The sequence below is a fragment of the Perognathus longimembris genome, chromosome 10 (genome assembly GCF_023159225.1).
Source record: "Perognathus longimembris pacificus isolate PPM17 chromosome 10, ASM2315922v1, whole genome shotgun sequence".
NCBI classification, from domain to species: Eukaryota; Metazoa; Chordata; class Mammalia; order Rodentia; family Heteromyidae; genus Perognathus; species Perognathus longimembris.
The window spans coordinates 39,247,109-39,267,121 of NC_063170.1; the positions used below are offsets into that span (position 1 = coordinate 39,247,109).

The 20,013-nt window shown below is 39.3% G+C and overlaps 1 protein-coding gene across 1 annotated transcript in view; it reads left to right on the plus strand.

Moving 5' to 3' along the window:
• Nucleotides 1-20,013, plus strand: part of Plcl2 (phospholipase C like 2) — a 179,496-nt gene that overhangs the window by 101,440 nt on the left and 58,043 nt on the right. The window contains exons 2-3 of the mRNA XM_048355928.1: nt 5,856-8,342; nt 10,842-11,045. Coding sequence (XP_048211885.1) covers nt 5,856-8,342; nt 10,842-11,045 — 2,691 coding nt within the window. The remainder of the gene's footprint in view (nt 1-5,855; nt 8,343-10,841; nt 11,046-20,013) is intronic.

Consider the following 20,013-nt stretch of genomic DNA (forward strand, 5'->3'; position numbering starts at 1 on the left):
TGCTGTGCCTGTTTAATGATCTCAAGTTTCTCCTTGAGGGTTTTTGCTCTGTTTTGTAAAAGAAGTTTCTTTAGTCCAATGTTCTTCAACTGTATTTCTATACATGCCACTTGATAAACATACAGATCACATACCTTTTTCTTCAATGTTATTTATAATTCCCTTGAAACAACCTCACTCAACAAACCAGAAGGATAAAGGGCTGCTTTGGTTCCCTGACATTCCAATATTCCTCATCTGCATACCTGCATCACTGCCTAGATTTATTTTGTTTTAAATTTTTATTATCAAACTGATGTACAGAGAGGTTACAGTTTCATACGTTAGGCATTGGATACATTTCTTGTACTGTTTGTTACCTCATTCCTCATTCCCCCCTACCCCCTCCCCCTTTCCCCCCCATGAATTGTTCAGTTCATTTACACCAAACAGTTTTACAAGTATTGCTTTTGTAGTTGTCTTTTTTTACCCTGTGTCTCTCGATTTTGGTATTCCCTTTCAATTTCCTAGTTCTACTACCAGTATACACGGTTTCCAATATACTCAGATAAGATACAGAGATAGTGTAGGTACAACCACAGGAAGGGGACAGAAAAAGATCATCAGTAATAGAAGCTACAGTTACACATAGCACGTTGAAAGTAGTTACAACAGTGATATAACAATCATTTCCATAACAAGGAGTTCATTTCACTTAGCATCATCTTATGTGTTCATAAGGGTATAGCTATTGGGCTCTTGTGATCCTCTGCTGTGACTTGCCTAAACCTGTGCTAATTATTCCCTATAAGGGAGACCATAGAGTCCATGTTTCTTTGGTTCTCACGGTCTAGATTTAGTTGCTGTTTTTCTGGGCATTGAATCTGGATATTGATGCAGTACTTTCTCATTGTGTTTAATGAGGAGTAATCAAACAAAATGGAAACAAATCAGTTTTGAGATATAGGAGAAACATGGTAAAAGTAAGAGATAACTTCTTTCTAGTAAGATATTAATTACTGTTGTAAGCCTTGACATGACTCCAACCCCACAATCTTACTTTCTGCAGAATTATTGAGTGGAATCAGTTGGATTAGTGCAAGATGCCAGTTGCCTGTGGGAGAGAAATGAGAACTACCTATTTATTGCCTCATTTAGGATGAGAATTTATGATATTGTTCATGCACACTGCTGAAATATCACAGGTGGCCTATTTTTAGTGGCAACCTTCTATTAAAGAAGGCAGTTCTGTTCAAAAATCTCTATATTTTTCCATTGTATACAATATAATTATATCCATTTTTAGTGTAAGGATGAACTCCATAGATATTTTTATTCTTCATGAGTTTGTGGTGACACAAAAAGTTTCCTTAGCCTCTTTCTAGTTCATTGCTTTACCTAAAATTACTCTTGGCATAAAATTGTTACTCTGTAAATAAGGGCCAGTTAATGTACATTTTAATATTCTGAGAACACAAAATTCTGCAGAGTAGATCTAGGGGTTGATTCTTTTGGAAACTGGTTTCCTTCTTGTTTGTATTATTTTTGTGTATGCGGAAAAGCAGAAATGCACCAATATGACCACATTTTCATGTTGCTACCTTTACCATTCAGAAGCTGTAGGCAATGAGGTAATGAACCAACTATGAGAAACTGTTTGTGTTATTTTTGTGCCAGTACTAGGGCTTGCACACAGGGCCTTGCTCTCTCTCACTGGGATTTCTTTTTTAAGGCTGAAGCTCTGCCACTTTAAGCCACACCTCCAATATGACATTTGCTGGTTTATTAGAGATGGAATCTCATGGACTGTTCTGCCCAAGTTAGCTTCAGACCCATTGAATAGCTAAGATTCCATCCTTGAGCCACTGGCACCCTGCTATACTATTTTTTTTTAAAGTATTTCAAGGCACTTCCAATTCAGCAGAAACCTTTTGCTTTCTTCAGATTTTAGATGATTAGTACATGCCCATTAGATTCAGAGTTTTCTTCAGAGTTAAAAAACTGTATGTGGAATGCATAGAGTTTAATACTTCTCAGTATTCAGTTTAAACTATCTGATGTTAGAAACAACATAGAAAGTATATAGATTCCAACTTTTCTTGTCAGCATCTGCTTGGCTTAGGCCAGTGCTCACCACTGCTGGATTGAAGAATGAAGGTTGAGTTGGAATGAGTAGAGATAAAGATTCCAGGAGTTCGGTGGCTTGAGGTCCAGTTTCCTACCAGTGAACCTCAAAGTGCCTCCTTCCAGCTCAAGTGCTTCTGTCCTTACCTTCCTTCCTCATGGCCTTGGGGAACAAGATTGCCTTCTTTTGTTGTCCACCTCTACCCACTGCTCCCATCAGCACATCTGGTCTGTCATTGGTATAGATGCAAGATTACATCTGTTCTTCCCATTGGTCTTTGTGCCAGCTTTTAGCCACAGTGACTAAATGCCTGAGAAAAATAACTCCAACAGAAAAAGTTTTATTTGGAAAAAGTGGTTTAGAGGCTCCAGTCTGTGGTCTCTTGGCTTTGTTGTTTGTGGGCCTGTGGTGAGGTGGAACAGCATGGCAGGGAGCGCATGGTAGAGCACAGCAGTTCACCTGATGTTGGCCAGTAAGCAGAAAAGAAGAGCACAGGAAGGTGGGAACAAGATATACCCTTCAAGGCACTACCCCAATGACCTCCTTCTTCTACCTAGGCTCTCTCTCCTAATGTTTCCACCCTTTCCCAATATCCCTTTAGGCCACAAATCCATAAATGAACTTACTCATTCACCAGAGCCCCCATGATTCAGTCATCATTATTATATTGGGGATTGAGCCTTCAACAATAGAGCTTTGGCAAACATTTAAGATCCAAATCAAGAGTCTCTAAGTCAGTATACGCCTCTGCTGAACGTTCAAATGAGAACCATCTTCTCAATGAGGCCTTGATGTGCTGTGGAGGGGACAGATTGGCTCTCAGCAACAGCAGATAGAGGGAAGACAAGACAGGAAATCTCTGGAAGCAGGTACCCTTTCTGTCATCATATCAGCTTCTTTTGGGGTAGTCATCCTGTGCTACAGTCAGAATCCAAAGACTCTAACTAAAGCCAGGGGAGGGCTTTCAAAAGGAAGGCAGTGCTGCTACCTATCCAATAGGAATTAAGTGTGTAACCTTGTTACATGTGTTGTGTGAATGCTATTAACAAACTTGCCTGTTCAGCCTTTCTCAGAACTAAAACTGAATTTGAAGTGTATCACTTGTAACAAATTAGAAAGCTGCAGTAGAATATTAATCAATGTATAAAAGTGGCAGGATAGGGCTGGGAATATGGCCTAGTGGCAAGAGTGCTTGCCTTGTATACATGAAACCCTGGCTGGGTTCGATTCCCCAGAACCACACACATAGAAAATGGCCAGAAGTGGCGCTGTGGCTCAAGTGGTAGAGTGCTAGCCTTGAGCAAAAAGAAGCCAGGGACAGTGCTCAGGCCCTGAGTCCAAGGCCCATGACTGCCCCCTCCCCCCCAAAAAAGTGGCAGGATAAAAGATTACAGTATTGAAAATACTGTATATTTTTAATGGATCAAGGGATAAGAACCTCCATTTATCTTTGCGACTCTTACTAGTGGCACTTTGTGATACAAATTTGTGAAGATTGTGAAATTCTCTCACTGAGTTAGTGTGTTGTCTTTATTGAAGATAAACATGTCTTTTTTGGAAGTAAAGACATCCTTCATTCTGAGAATGAGGAAATTTATAATTTGTTTCATGCCCTTATGCCTGGCTGATTACAAATTTAATTTCATGCCAACTTGCTTGAATAGATACAATACAGTGTAGGCTTTAGGGATTTGGAATGGCTATAATACAATATATCTTACAGATACAACTTCCAGTTTTTACCTGTTTTACACTTTATCATTCTGAACACATGCTTAGAAAGAAATATTCTGCCTGGTATCTTTTGTTTTCTTTTGGCTCTCAGATGACAAAAGCCTTTCTGTTTAATTTTGAAACTTTGAGGGAAATGATACCCATATGATTTGAAGTTTAAGTTTAATTACTTCCTGAAAATTGCTTTTGGAAGTACAGGTAATCAAAAAATAAAAGTGGTTTTAAATTCATACACAGAGGACTAGCTTAATAGCTTCTTAAAATATAGAGTTTTATTCAAAATAGGTTCTGTGCTGAGCAGAAAAATTGTAATCACCTTGGTATAATATTTTGCATGCTCTTTTACTGCCATGAAAGATGCAATCCCAGCCTCATTCCTGTTCCTTATCTATGAATGCAGTGACTTACTGAGAATTTATCACAGGTTTCAATCACTTCCTGAAAGGCATGTTCAAGTTGTGTTTTAAGTTAAATTTGAGATAGATGTTTTGAGGTCATTTGGACTTTTTGTTTTGAAATAAAAATATCTGTGTCAAAAAGATCTGGAATATCTGTGTAGATGTGGGAGTCAGCTGCTACAGTGGGAACATATTGCATTATGAAGGAAAAGTTGGAAGGAGATTATTGGTGAAGCAAAGTCTTTTAGAAGTAGGCATTACCAGAGCTTTTCTCGTGGGCAGTGTTAATAATCCCCATTTAGAGTGGGAGTTCTTAGCTAACATTGTTCCAGGCAGCATTAGCTTGGTATACAGAATTAGGTTTTAATACAGCCGTCTCTAGAATTATAGACATTCCCACCCATCTGTAATCTAGGCCTCCCTCTCATACTTAATACAACTGCCTCTGAAAAGACACAGGTGCCTGAAGTATTTAGCTGTGACTGGTTTACTGTGAAACTCTTGAAGAGTCAGGAGTTTGTGAGGATTCCACTGTCCACTTAACACATACTTTGCTGATTCATATGTAGCAGCTTCTGGTCATTTGTTCTGTAGTCCACAAAAAGCTCAAACACCTCAGTGAACCCAAGTGGCCAGGAAATGTTTTTTAGACCTTAGCCTATCTCATATTGTGTGAAGTGATTCCTAGAATGAAAGTCCTAGCCCACTTGATATAGAGGTCTGATTCTATGGGCCTAGGAATCTACATTTAACAAGGAAGCCTGGGTCATCCTGAAGCAAGTGGTCTGGTGATAAGCCTTTAGGAGACATTGATATAGGAGATTGATACACACACACACACACACACACACACACACACACACACATATACTCATAGATACATATAATACACACATGTACATAGTACTTGCTTCATGACTGCAGGAACCTGTGCAGATGCACAAGCCCCACATTCAGAAGAGCTTTGTGCTTGGCTTAATGCTCTTTTGAGGTCTTCTTAAAATTTTATTTTATTTTGCCAAAGCCTAGGTGCTGTCCCTGAGCCGTTTTGTGTTCAAGGCTAGTGTTCTACCACTTGATCCACAGTGCTGCTTCCAGATTTTTCTGAGTAGTTTATTGGAACTAAGAGTTTCATGGACTCTCCTGCCCAGGCTGTCTTCATACTGCAATCCTCAGAACTCAAGCATCCCAAATAGCTTGGATTACAGGTGTGAGCCACCAGCGCCCAGCTCTTAATACATTTTTGAATAGAGTCTTACATACTTATAATTCCCTGGGCCTGGAAAATTATGTAGAACTGATTCTTATTGTATGTTATTATGCATATAAGTTTTATTATATGTTATTGAATTCATGTTCCTTGATAAATATGAATAATAGTTATTCAATAAGGATTTGCTATTAGGTTATAAATGTCTCCTTCCCCTTCTTCCTCTTCTACTTCCCCCCTCTTGCATCTCCCTTTCTCCCTTCCTCTTCTCCTTTGCTTTTAATTGATAACTCATTTGTTACAGGATCCAGAATAGTATATTTTTCAGGGAAATTAAGTGTTGATTCCTAGCCCTGAAGATAGACACTTATGTTTATATTATTCTAACACAATATTCTTTTTTTCCCAGGATGGCTCAAAACAGAAAAGGGAGAGGAAGAAAACAGTGTCATTCAGCAGCATGCCCACAGAGAAGAAGATCAGCAGTGCAAGTGACTGTATCAACTCAATGGTTGAGGGCTCAGAACTCAAAAAGGTTCGCTCCAACTCTAGAATATACCATAGGTACTTTTTACTAGATGCCGACATGCAGAGCCTAAGGTGGGAGCCATCGAAGAAGGACTCTGAGAAGGCCAAGATTGACATTAAATCCATCAAGGAAGTGAGAACAGGAAAAAACACAGACATCTTTCGTAGCAATGGCATTTCTGACCAGATATCTGAAGACTGTGCATTTTCAGTCATATATGGAGAAAATTATGAGTCACTTGATTTGGTTGCCAACTCTGCAGATGTTGCAAACATCTGGGTCACAGGACTCCGGTACCTAATTTCTTATGGAAAACATACCCTTGATATGTTAGAAAGTAGCCAAGATAATATGAGGACTTCTTGGATTTCACAAATGTTTAGTGAAATTGATGTAGATAATCTTGGACATATAACTCTGTGTAATGCTGTACAGTGTATCAGAAACCTCAACCCTGGATTAAAAACGAGTAAAATTGAGCTTAAGTTCAAAGAATTGCACAAATCAAAGGACAAAGATGGTACTGAAGTCACAAAGGAAGAATTTATTGAGGTTTTCCATGAGCTTTGTACTAGACCTGAAATTTATTTCCTTTTAGTTCAGTTTTCAAGCAATAAAGAGTTTCTTGATACCAAGGACCTTATGATGTTTCTTGAGGCAGAACAGGGTGTGGCACATATAAATGAGGAAATAAGCCTTGAAATTATTCACAAATACGAGCCATCCAAAGAGGGCCAGGAAAAGGGCTGGCTCTCCATAGATGGGTTCACTAATTACCTTATGTCACCCGACTGTTATATATTTGACCCAGAACATAAGAAAGTCTGTCAGGACATGAAACAACCTTTGTCTCATTATTTTATAAACTCATCTCATAATACATACTTAATAGAGGATCAGTTCCGAGGTCCTTCAGACATCACAGGATACATTCGAGCTCTTAAAATGGGTTGCCGGAGTGTTGAATTAGATGTCTGGGATGGGCCAGATAATGAACCTGTCATTTACACAGGCCACACCATGACCTCTCAGATAGTCTTCCGAAGTGTCATTGATATTATTAACAAGTATGCATTTTTTGCTTCAGAGTATCCTCTTATCTTATGTTTAGAAAATCACTGTTCTATCAGACAACAGAAGGTCATGGTTCAACACATGAAGAAAATTTTAGGAGACAAGCTATATACAACATCTCCCAATGTGGAGGAATCTTATCTGCCTTCCCCAGATGTCCTGAAAGGGAAAATACTTATTAAGGCGAAGAAGCTGTCTTCAAATTGCTCTGGAGTTGAAGGTGATGTTACTGATGAAGATGAAGGTGCAGAAATGTCTCAGAGGATGGGCAAAGAGAACGTGGAACAGCCCAACAATGTGCCTGTGAAGCGATTTCAACTTTGCAAAGAACTGTCTGAACTAGTTAGCATCTGCAAGTCAGTTCAGTTCAAAGAATTTCAGGTATCATTTCAAGTTCAGAAGTACTGGGAAGTCTGTTCCTTTAATGAAGTGCTTGCCAGTAAATATGCCAATGAAAATCCAGGAGATTTTGTAAATTACAACAAACGTTTCCTTGCCAGGGTCTTTCCTAGTCCTATGAGAATTGACTCCAGTAACATGAATCCACAGGATTTTTGGAAATGTGGTTGTCAAATTGTAGCCATGAACTTTCAGACTCCAGGGCTGATGATGGACCTGAATATTGGCTGGTTTCGGCAGAATGGCAACTGTGGCTATGTCCTGCGGCCAGCCATCATGAGGGAGGAAGTTTCCTTCTTCAGTGCCAATACAAAAGACTCGGTTCCAGGAGTCTCACCTCAGCTCCTTCACATCAAAATCATTAGTGGCCAGAACTTTCCCAAGCCCAAAGGGTCTGGTGCCAAAGGTGATGTGGTGGATCCTTACGTCTACGTGGAAATCCATGGAATCCCTGCTGACTGTGCTGAGCAAAGGACAAAAACTGTGCACCAGAATGGAGATGCTCCCATCTTTGATGAAAGCTTTGAGTTTCAGATCAACCTTCCTGAACTGGCCATGGTGCGCTTTGTAGTGCTGGATGATGACTACATTGGGGACGAATTCATTGGTCAGTATACAATTCCCTTCGAATGTTTACAAACAGGATACCGCCACGTTCCTCTGCAGTCTTTGACTGGAGAGGTTCTAGCACATGCTTCTCTGTTCGTCCATGTGGCTATCACTAACCGAAGAGGAGGAGGGAAGCCTCATAAAAGAGGCCTTTCTGTGAGAAAAGGGAAGAAATCCAGGGAATACGCATCTCTGAGAACACTATGGATTAAAACTGTAGATGAAGTGTTCAAAAATGCCCAGCCCCCCATACGGGATGCCACAGATCTCAGAGAGAACATGCAGGTGCGTGTGTTTATTACTCAAGGTTTTTTCCTACACAGTGAATGTCCATTGGTTGGTTGGTTTGTTAACAATAGTGTATTTAATTTAAAATAATTTATAGATCACAGTTGCTTATTAGAATGTTTCTACTAATCTCATTCTTTACCACTTAAATTTCAAAAACTCTAGTTGTTGCAAATGTTGATTAACCATGAATAAACTCATCTTATTGCTCCCTTACATAGTGCTCATCCAAGTTCATTTTAATGACTCAGTAGCTCTTAAGCTTTTCTGATTGTGTCCATGGAAATTTCTGGTATTTCTGACTATCAGAAAAGAGATAGATGTTAAAGTAAAAGAACCAGGTGCAGTGGCTCATGCCTATAGTCCCAGCCCCTAGGGAGGTGAAGATTAGGAGGATTTTGGTCTAAGCTAACCCTTCCAAAGTTGTAATATCCTATTTAGAAAAACAACTAAAGCAAAAAGGACATAGAATTCCTGCCTTCCAAGAAAGAAAGTCCTTAAATGAACCACTGTGTTTGTTTGCTGATCTCCTCTCGATTTGAAAGGGTAGGTAACTTTTCAAGTAAAATATTTGTAGTATCTGAATTTATTAAAGCTTAAGGCAGTAATTACCTCTGATATATAAAGTACCTTAAAGCAGTCAGTTAGAATTCACATGCTGAATAAAGAATGGTCCATGCTTCTCACCATACAGAAAGGCACACCCAGAGGGGGTACAGACCTGAGCACCAGGACTCCAACCCTTCTAGTGACTGATTTGTTTTCTATTTATTGTAAAACCACTATTATGAAAATGGCAACAATAAAATCTGACTCAGAAACCATTTTTTGAACATGCTTTTCTTCCAAGTCAGAAGATACCTAATGAGCAGAAACATCTTCCCACCATAGGGACATACATTTTCCTTCTTTCTAAGTAAAAGCATAACTGAAATTTGAAGGATTTTCCCATTTCTGAACCTGAATAATCCCTCAGCTCCAGGCAAGCCACATTGTCCTCTGCCTGGTGGCTGCTGGTGTTCATGTGGCACAGAATTCCCTTAGGGACCTGCCAGAGCCTATGTGGGCACTGAACCGACAGTGCAGTTGGTGGTACTGTTTAATGAGGGCCTGCTGTGTTCAGGCGGGCGGCCTGGGGATGCAGCGGGAGCAGGCAGATGGAGTGCCTGCCTTCCAGGGGCTTGTGCTGTAGCTGGGGATGGGATGTGGGAAGGGGAAACAAACAGCAAACTGGCACATAAACAAACAGGACAACATGCCAGTGCGGCTGAATACTGTCTAGAAAATAAAGCAGAATGAGGTGGCTAGGTGATCTGGAGACCTCACTTTAAGCTATCACAATAGTTTGTCTATATACAGTCACCATTAAAGTGATTTTTGAAGCAAATGATAATAGCTTGATGGCCTTGTTTAAAGCAATATTAATAAAAATGAAAGATTTTTATTTAAAATTGAAGTGTTCCTTTTTCCAAGAATCCAGGGTTCTGGGAAGCCAAAGGCCCAAGGCCTACAGGGCCTAAATCTACCCCTTCTTGGCCACATCCTCTGCCCAGATAGAGCACAGTGTTCCTGGAATCGATGCCCAACTATTGCGGTGATTCGAACTGGCTTCTTATTAGAGCATAGTCACTCAAAAGTGTAGGCTTGGAAATCAACAGATATGAGGTAAAACCTTGACTCTTTCACGTAAAACTGTGGCCATAGGGATTCTTATGATGGCTCAATTTCCTCATCTATCACATAGCTTGTTGAAGGATTAAATGAGGTAATTTTCAGTAACTGCCTTGTATAGCTTAATGCTTGGTAAGTACTCAGAAAATGGCAGGATCTCCTAGTGTTGAGAGTTTTCTTTAATGGAAATTTTAATGGCATACCTCTGGTGATTACAGAGAAAGGGAAGGAGAGGTGAGAGAGACACTTTGAGAGCAGTAAAGACGCTAATAGGCCAAGGCTGAAGGGAACCAAGGCCAGGAGGGTAATCACCAGTGAACAGCATTGCTCTCCCAGGTCTTTTGGTTTTGGAACCAGCAACATAAATAAGGCTAGAGTCAAATTCCTTCCTCATGAATAACCCTTTCCTTTATGGATAGCTGTTGCATTTGATACTTACTTTAAGTTTCAGTTCTTAATCTTTCATTTTTTGAATGCCAAAGCCATTCTTTGCTCATAATTATATATCAGCATTGGCACTATCGTGAACTTTGACCTGAAAAGAACTTTGCCCTTTAGAAGAATTTGACTTATTTGTATTTTCAGTACTTTTTTTTCCAGTACTTTTGATAAATTGGCGTTACAAATGCCTATCACTCTATTTACTTTGGAAAGAAGTCATTTTTTCCACAGATTAAATAATCATTAGCCAATTCTGTCACCACATTGCCAATAACTTTTGTACCAGATGGTTCCAGTATAACCGGGTTTTATCAAGTGTAATATCCATGAGAATTAAAAACCCCTATTTAATTACTACATGCTTCTTTTCTTTCCATTGGGCAGAATGCAGTGGTGTCATTCAAGGAACTGTGTGGCCTGTCTTCCGTGGCCAATCTCATGCAGTGCATGCTGGCCGTGTCTCCTCGTTTCTTGGGGCCTGATAACACACCACTGGTGGTCCTCAACCTCAATGATCCCTATCCTACCATGGAGTTGCAGGGAATTGTGCCAGAGGTTCTGAAGAAGATCGTGACCACCTATGACATGGTGAGTTTCTTGTTTTCCTTTCGTGTGGCCAAATGAGATAGCTGCTTTTAGTCAACACATGTACTCAGGAGTCCTTGTTGACAGGTACTTTTCTACCCAGTGCTTCTTCGCCTGTTCTAAAAAAATGGCTCCCTTGGCTGTGTTATCTGCAAAAGAACTTAGAGTGCTGATTTTGCTTTAGAAGGCAAATTCAGAGCCCCTGGCCCTGTTGAATTAAACATTCAACAACTTCTCAAGAACAATATCTAAATGGATTTCTAAAGGATTCCCTACTTTCTACTCATGTGTAGTAAAAAACTTTTATTTTTTTCATGGAACCAACCATTGATTTATTTGGTCATTTCTCAGCCCAGTGGGATGAAACATTTGTGTGTGTGTGTGTGTATTGGTGTGTGTGTGTGTTGGTGTGTGTGTGTGTGTTGGTGTGTTGGTGTGTTGGTCCTGGGGCTTGAATTAAAGACTAGGCACTGTCCTTGAACTTTTTTGACTAAGGCTAGCACTCTACCACTTGAGCCACCACTATTCCAGCTTTTCGGTGGGTAATTGGAGATAAGAATTTCATTATTATCCTCAGATTATTTTTTTTTGGTCAGTCACAGGGCTTGAACTTGGGCCTGGGCCCTGTCCCTGAGCTCTTTGGCCCAAGGCTAGAACTCTGCCTCTTGAGCCACAGTACCACTTCCGGTTTTCTGGTGGTTAACTGAAGAGTTACGAATTTTCCTGCCTGGATTGGCTTTGAACTATGATCTTCTCATATCTCAGCCTCATGAGTAGCTAGGATTACAGGTGTGAGCCACTGGAGCCTGGCTCAAAGATTTTAAGATAAATTTGAAACAGCATCAAGGGCATACGCCTCTAGTTACATGCCTCTCGGTCACGTGACTATCACTGTGTGACAGTTTCCTTCTCACAGCAACTGCTCCAAGACTCCTGTATTTGTGAGGTATTCTCAGGACACCTAGAATATTAAATTTTTGCACTTGAGATTTATCTTGCTTTTTCTTAATAGCATCTTGCTCTTCTTGTACTTGATTTATCACATCCCTAAGGGAGAATTTAATGGATGCATGGCACCTATTTCTAGTTTCTGATGTAGTTGAAGCTGTCAGAACTTGCTATGTGTACTGGTGGGAGCTCTCTAGCCTGGCAGGACTGAGCAGTATTGGATACTCCCTTCCCAGGCACATAGGCTGTGTCATCCTTTTTCCTTGAGGGTGCTTGGGATACTTGAGGGTACTGACCCATTACCTCCTTTGAAAGCATTAGCTACTAAGGCTACACGAGGATGATGAAGCTTCCTTGCACTCAAGAACAAAGCATGACTGGCATCACACATCATAACATGGGGTACCATGTTGGCCTGAACTTGCTATATAGCCCTGACTGGTCTTAAACTCCTGCCTCAGCCTTCTGAGTGCTAGAATTAAAGGTGCATGCTATTTCTTGGCTCTTAACAGAAACATTTGAACTGTTTTGAGAGTTGGCCTGAAGTCTGCAATTTAGAGGGCTTGTGAACTCTGAGGGGGATAAAACACATCAGGCTAGCATTTGTACTTTGACTTGACCCAAATCCAAAGTTCTGAAGAATATATTTTGAAAGTGCTTTTTTGTTTGTTTTTGGTCTTTGGGTAAATATGTCTGGAAGTATACAGCAGAAGAATGAAACGTAAGCAACTGATCACTGTTTTAAAAAGTGATTTCTGAGCGGTTTCCTAGGTTCTTGTGGCGTAGCCACACATCAAAGCTGGTGCTTACCTTTTCCTGCCATCTCAGTGTAGAGCTCATAGAAATACAAGAGATATAAAAGGATGAATACTGAACGAACAGTGAAAACCAACGAGAAGGAGTGGCTCCTGCCCTACAGAAAGTAGAAGGGCCAGCTTCAAGTGCATCTGAGAGACCTTGAGAGCCATTCCGTGCTGGTGGAGAAGAGGCTACAAAGACCGGCATGAAAGGCCTCTGTCCTTGGAGAGCCATCCAGTCCATGGGAAGGTGACGGGGAGGACATAATTGACATAGGGACCTGTGCTAGTGTTCCTTGGGGGGAGAGATGTTGGAAAGGTAGGAGAAAAAGGTAAAATTAGAAACATTTGAAGTGGTTTTATCCAGACACTTTAAGTTTTATAGGAACTAGCCAAAAGCTGTCACTAATATTTATAAATGTTTTTTAAACTGAAACCACAAATAAAATCATAGACCTAGTTGCAATAATCCCTAGATTTTTCACTGATGCCTGTGTCTGTCATGCAGTGACATTTCTTCCTGGAATCTTTTAAATAGGGACCTCTTGAGAATAAGGTGGCAGTGCCCTGTGATCACATGATAAACTAGACTGAGTTCAAGGGCTGAGTTCATGACACTGAGCAAGGAAGGAGTCTATGGCTGCTTGTTCCCAGGGTCTTGTTAAAGCTCCTTAAGGACACAATAACACCCTCACCAGACCCACATCTCTATTTAGACAGCAATTGCTCAATGCTCAGGGCTCCCTACCATTCTTCTTCCTAGACTGAGAGATGATAATAACACTTACTACCTAACTCTTCTTTTGCATCTAATCTTATATTCACATTGTAGAAGCAAGAAGATAAGATGTATTCTCTAGTTGAGAAATTACTTTTTCTAATGCAGAATTGGATGGCTGTGTCATATGATACCCTCAATATTTATTGATTTTTTTGCCTGCTTTTAATTCTGTCTGGTAACTTATGTTATAAAATATTTAAAATTAAAGTAAAATTCTTGCTGCAGTACTGGTCTAACTTACAGTATTTTCTATTCCATTTTTTGTGACTTACTTCTCATCTTATGACAATTAATTTGTTAAATCTGTCCAGAATAGACTAAATGTTGATAGGAATGAAATGAGGTCTTAGGCAGCTTGTAACGTTAAGTGTAGTTCTTGATTTTTATAATGTTATGTTGAGCTTGGCCCAACATTAACCTTGGACTGAGTATTTTATGTTATTTGTTGATTTCCCATTTATAATTTCAAGAACCTGGATGAAAAGTTAAGGGTAGGTTGAGAAACTTCTCAGTGCCTGCGTTCTTGTCCTATGTCTGGTTTCCATTTCTCCCTCTGTGAGAATGGCACTCCAGTGTCTCAAAAGAACACATAAGTATATATTTATTCTGACTGTGATCACCTTCGAAATTCTATTTAATTCTACTAGTTAGGTCAGATATGTGCCAGTTTCTCTGAGAGAAGGGAGAACACAGCTTATAAACCATGAGCAGCTTTGGCATGTAGCTTCCACAGAGACCAGGAAAGTGGATCCAGGTAGAGAGTGGCCACAGCCATTTCCCTGGATAACCCTCTTCATGTACCTATCTTCTTAGCATACTTGATACCAGTTTACTGCTTAACCCTCAAATGTATTTCTGTTCAGAAGAAAGAAAAATGGATAATTTGTGAAAGTTAAAAATGTTTATATAACCAGGTGCCAGTTGCTAATGCCTATAAATCCTAGCTACTCCAGGAGGCTAGAGACCCGAGGATCACAGTTTGAAGCTAACCCAAGCAGGAAAGTCTGTGAAGTTTTTATCCCTGATTAACCAGCAAAAAGCTGGAAATGGATATGTAGCTGATAGAGTCATAACCGTGAGCAAAAGAAGCTCAGGGGCAGCACCTAAACCCTGATTTCAAGCCTCAGGCATGGCACCAAAAAAAATTGTTTGTGCAGTAGCCCTGTTGAGATGACCACTTACATTGTTACCTCCTTAGTCGCTGTAGATTGTCCTAACAGCTCCTGTAGGAGCGCCAACATAAACTTTTCCCAGCTTTGGCTTTACCCTCTGTGGTGTTGTCATAGAGGCCCTGGCTGAGGAAAGCAGGTGTCAGCCACTCAAGAGTAAAGTCCAGACACATCAGCTTACCCTCCCCAATGGCCTTAAGAGAAGTGATCCATGATGCCTTTGTTCATGCCTGTCCATTCAACAGATGGGGGCTGGCTGTTAATGTTAAGCCATGTCATTTTGCTCACTGTTCTCTATTTTATCATTGCACTATAAAATACATTTCATGTATTATGAATACATGAATACATTATTTCATGTATTATGATCATAGAATCAAAGTAGTGTATATTACGCTTAGATAATTGATTTGCTTTGGCAAAGACTTCATGTTAGGCTCTTTTGAGTATAATAGAAATCTAATTGACCATTTTAATAAAACAAAATAAGTATCAAATGTAGCATTTTCATTTATAAGCTCTTAACTATGTTCAAGGCCATCACTCATCTATCAACAGATATTGATAGAATGATTCCTTTATACCATACATTTATATAAGACTAATGTACATTTTTGCTGCAGAGGAGTTTAGTTTTATTGAAGAAATGGACATATCCATACATAGTAAGATGATAGATGGTTTATAGATAGATAGTAGATACCTATTTAAGATATTTGAATAAATTATTTGGATGTTAGAGAGAATTGTCAGTTCCTGTTTTAGGGAGCAGGAAGACTTCAAGCAAGCATAAAAGTTTGAGGTACACTTATAAGAATGAATTAAATTCCAGCTAGAAAGGGCAAGCCAAGTTCACAAGGTGAAACCTCTGAAGAATTACATGAGAATCCTGCAAGCCTTCTCCTTGTGGCTAAAGATAACAGGCTTGTTCTGAGCACAGCAGGAGAGTATTTCCTGGGTCAAATGCTAGCCTGGTGCCTTCAGAAGCTTTGCAGACTGAGTTGGCCCACTCTGGACCTGACTCTCCTTATTCTGAAAGCGAGAATCCTAACAACAGACTGGTGGATGGGCCGGAGCTCCTAAGAACTGGGCTGGTTTCCAGGCCCTCCATACCATGCAGATGCCATTGTAAGGGAAGCATAAAGCTTCTCCACAATCAAATGGATACATTGTTTGCTTTTTACTTTAAACAGGAAATTGCTTTCAAAACTAAAACCCCTTGAATTGTCCACCAATAAAATTCAGTTTGTATTAGTTTTTGAACTTTCCTATTGAGAAGTGTAACAATCTGTCAATGTGAATAAATGGGAAGCAAAGAAAAAAAAAGAATTACATGTGAATCTAGTAAATAGTTGGAGTCCTTGCACATTTTTGATCAGTAAAGATCTGTTATCAGAATTAGGTGCTCTGGACTCCAAGAGGGTTATGGTGAACAAATTATAAGACCACCTTTTGAGCACCTTTATTTTGCAAGTAAGATAATAGAATCCCTGTGATTCATCAAAGTAATGACAGAGCCAGAATTAAAGCTCAAGTTGTCTCTCTATACAGTTTTTTCATTCAGATCTGTGGAGTATATAGGTGAATGATTTGAATAACAATGAAACTTAGGTGTCTTCAGTAATGGTCTGTAGTGATTCATGTGGGACCCTTGAAGTCATAGGGACCTTTTTTTTTCTTTATTAAAGGTAGAAAATAATTCAGTTGCCTCCCTTGACATATATTAAAAGGCAGAAAGGCAGATTAGATAAGCTTAAAACACAGAAGACTACAATTAATAGTTCAAGTTCCACTTACAAACTTTGATTACAGGTCTGGGAATATGGCCTAGTGGTAGAGTGTTTGCCTCCTATACATGAAGCCATGGGTTTGATTCCTCAGCACCACATATATAGAAAAGCCACAAGTGGGGCTGTGGCTCAAGGGGTAGAGTGCTAGCTAGCCTTGAACAACAAGAAGCCAGGGACAGTGCTCAGGCACTGAGTTCAAGCCCCAGGACTGGCAAAAACAACAACAACAACAAAACTCTGATTACAAGCACCACAGTGTGTGTTTTATATTATTACTTGAGAAACAAAAACTTAAATATTCTAAGTAAAATGTATGTGAATGAACTTGATGTACCCACTTATTTTTTTTAAGTTTTTATTATAAAACTGATGTACAGAGAGGTTACAGTTTCATACATTAGGCATTGGATACTTTTCTTGTACTGTTTGTTACCTTGTCCCTCATACCCCCCTCCCCCCTCCCCCTTTCCCCCCCTGCGGTGTTCAGTTCACTTACACCAAACAGTTTTGCAAGTATTGCTTTTGTTGTTGTTTCTCTTATTTTACCCTTTGTCTCTCAATTTTGGTATTCCCTTTGAATTTCCTAATTCTAATACCAGTACACACTGTTTCCCATTCACTCAGATAAGATTACAGAGATAGTATAGATACAATCACAAGAAGGTGTTACACAAACATCATCAATAGTAGAAACTACAGATACACATGGGATGTTGAAAGTAGTTACAACTGTGCTATAACAATCATTTGATGTACCCACTTATTACTAACAAACACCAAGGTAGATTTGTTCTCACCTGTAATAATTGATTGTTCTCTTCTGGTGAGAGAGGAAGGATGCTGTGACCTGATCTTGAGAGTTTCTAGGGAGAGTAAAGTTCACACCTGTAATCCTAGCTACTCAGGGGACAAAGATCTGAGGACAGTAGTTCAAAGCTTGCCAACACAGGAAAATCCATGAGACTCTTATCTCCCTTTGACTATCAAAAAGCCTAAAGTGGAGGTGTGGCTTAAGTAGTAGAGTGCCAGACTTGAGTGAAAAAGCCAAGCAAGAGTGTGAGGCCCTGAGGTCAAGCCCCACTACTGGAATAAATACATACAAACAGCAAAGACTTTGTAGGGAGAGCTGGCTGCTCTTGGCACTGCTGTGTTGTCAAAAATGGAGCTATGCTGGCATCTCAGCGTGTCTCCCCCTCTCCTTCTGCAGAAGCCATTTAATTCATCCTCTTTCTAAATCAGTTACTTGTACCAATCTTTTCATGTTGATGAGAGTGGTATTTGAGCTCTCTAGCTCTCTGTTTAGTAGATTAGGATTTACTGTCTGTTTTAAACTTGAATTATTAAAAATGTATGGGACCCATGCTAACATATAGAGGCCAAAGGTTCAACATTCTTCCTCTATCAAAAGAAAACATTAGACATAAGAATATTTATTGTTTTATAAAAAGAAAGTTGGGTTTTTTTTTATCAGTCCTGAGGCTTGAACTCAGGCCCTGAGCACTATCCCTGAGCTTCTTTTTGCTCAAGGCTAGAACCCTACCACTTGAACCACAGAGCCACTTCTGGCTTTTTCTGTTTATGTGATACTGAGGAATCGAACCCAAGGCTTCATGCATGCTAGGCAAGCACTCTACAACTAAGCCACATTCCCAGCTCCCCTCCTTTTTTGTCTTTTACAAGTTTTTGCAGGTTTTTTTAATAGTATTATGAACATCAATTGTTGTAATTAAACTGAAGATAAAGTCTTAGGAAGTGAAAAGACAACAAGAAGAAGAAGGAACAGAAACTTAGCTCTCTTCTGCAGGTTTTTGATTTTATATGAATTCATTCTAACACCATTATAGTTCCTTTGTCTTTACTTTCCATTTGATATTAATTTGTTTCCCTCTTATTCTTGTAATTTCACAAAAATCTTTATTTTAATACTTTAATTCCAGTTTAGTTAAGAAAGTATGTTTTGAAGGATCTATTTTATTTAATAGTACATTTTTTGTAGTGCTAAGGATTGAATTCAGGACCTTACACATCTAGGCAAGCACTTTACTACTGAGCTATATTCCCAGCCTGAGAAGAGTAACTTAAAAAAGAAAAAAAAAGATCAAGATGCTTTATCTAATCTTCATTGTGTGTTTTTCTGTAAGTTGCTGAGTAGTCTCTTCTAATGTATGAGTTTTAAATATTTCTTAAACAAGGTTCTAAAACCTTTTTCTTACATGGAAATGGCAACATTTGACATGCAGCATTGAGAACATTCTGTTGTGGTTTCGTACTTCTTGCTACTGCTTGAGACACTGAGGAGATAAATCACACTTCATAGGACCATGCTAGAGATGTTCTGCAATAAGGTTACTATTGATCCCTACCTCCTTTGTGGCTTTTTTCTTATCACTCTCTTGCTTCAAAACTTGACACTAAAGGCTTCTTTTAATTGGAGGGGTCAGCTTTTATAACTGTGGGAAATGGTCAAATGAAATATTATACTTTGGATTATAGGACTCTAAGAAAGAAGGAAGGAGAGAGGAGGGGAAAGAATGCATCCTATAGAAGAAAGATGAGAAACTTACATTCATGGCTAGAGACATTCAGTAGATAGTATTTCCAAATGCATTCTCTCTGGAATTATCAAAACTATACCCCTCATCCAGTAGTTCCATTTGTCAACGAGAAGAAAACTGTTTACAGGGCTAGGTGTTATGATGTACACCTTATCCCCCAGGTTACTGGGAAAAATCTTGTGCCCCATAAACTATGTTTAACATTACACAGCTGATCTACCAGATGGATTTACCAAGAACAAAAATAGTATTTACTAGTGCTTTTTATAAAGTCTGTTCTAACATAGAGCATTTTAACTTCTGAACCATGAGAATATTACTCTCACAGTAAACTCAGTGGGTGGACAATATGATGTATTAAGAGTTAAATTTAACTCTACAAACTTAATTACTAATTAGCCTAAAAAACATGTTAAGTAGTTTAACACATTTCCCTACCACACTAGAATTAGTCAAATCTTCAAGCATAAGCTCCATACTTATGGCGGTTTTATGTAGAAGCTCCTTCATCTACTTTCTGGTATCCTTAATTTAAGTATTTTCTTCTAATCAATGTGTACCTAGTTCGTCTCTGTAACAAGGTCAGTGGGAGTTATACCATCATATATATCATTGCTTATGACATGAAGTAATTTTAGCCTATAAATAAAGCAATACAAAACAAAAAGTCAAAAAGCAAAGCAAAATAGCAAATTCTATCTTTGTAAGTAGAAATGACTGACTTTTGAGCTAACTGTAGCCAGGTTTTATACTGTCTGGTTTTTAGTTGATTGGTACAGCTAAGGCTTCTGTTTGTTGTTGTACAATACAATTCTAGGTACTGGCCCAGTAGAAAGAGAGTACTGCTCACTGTGCAATCCTCCTTGAATGCACAGAGCAGGGAGCCCTAATTGCTATGGTTGGGAACCCAGGTAATGATGCAAAACCCAGA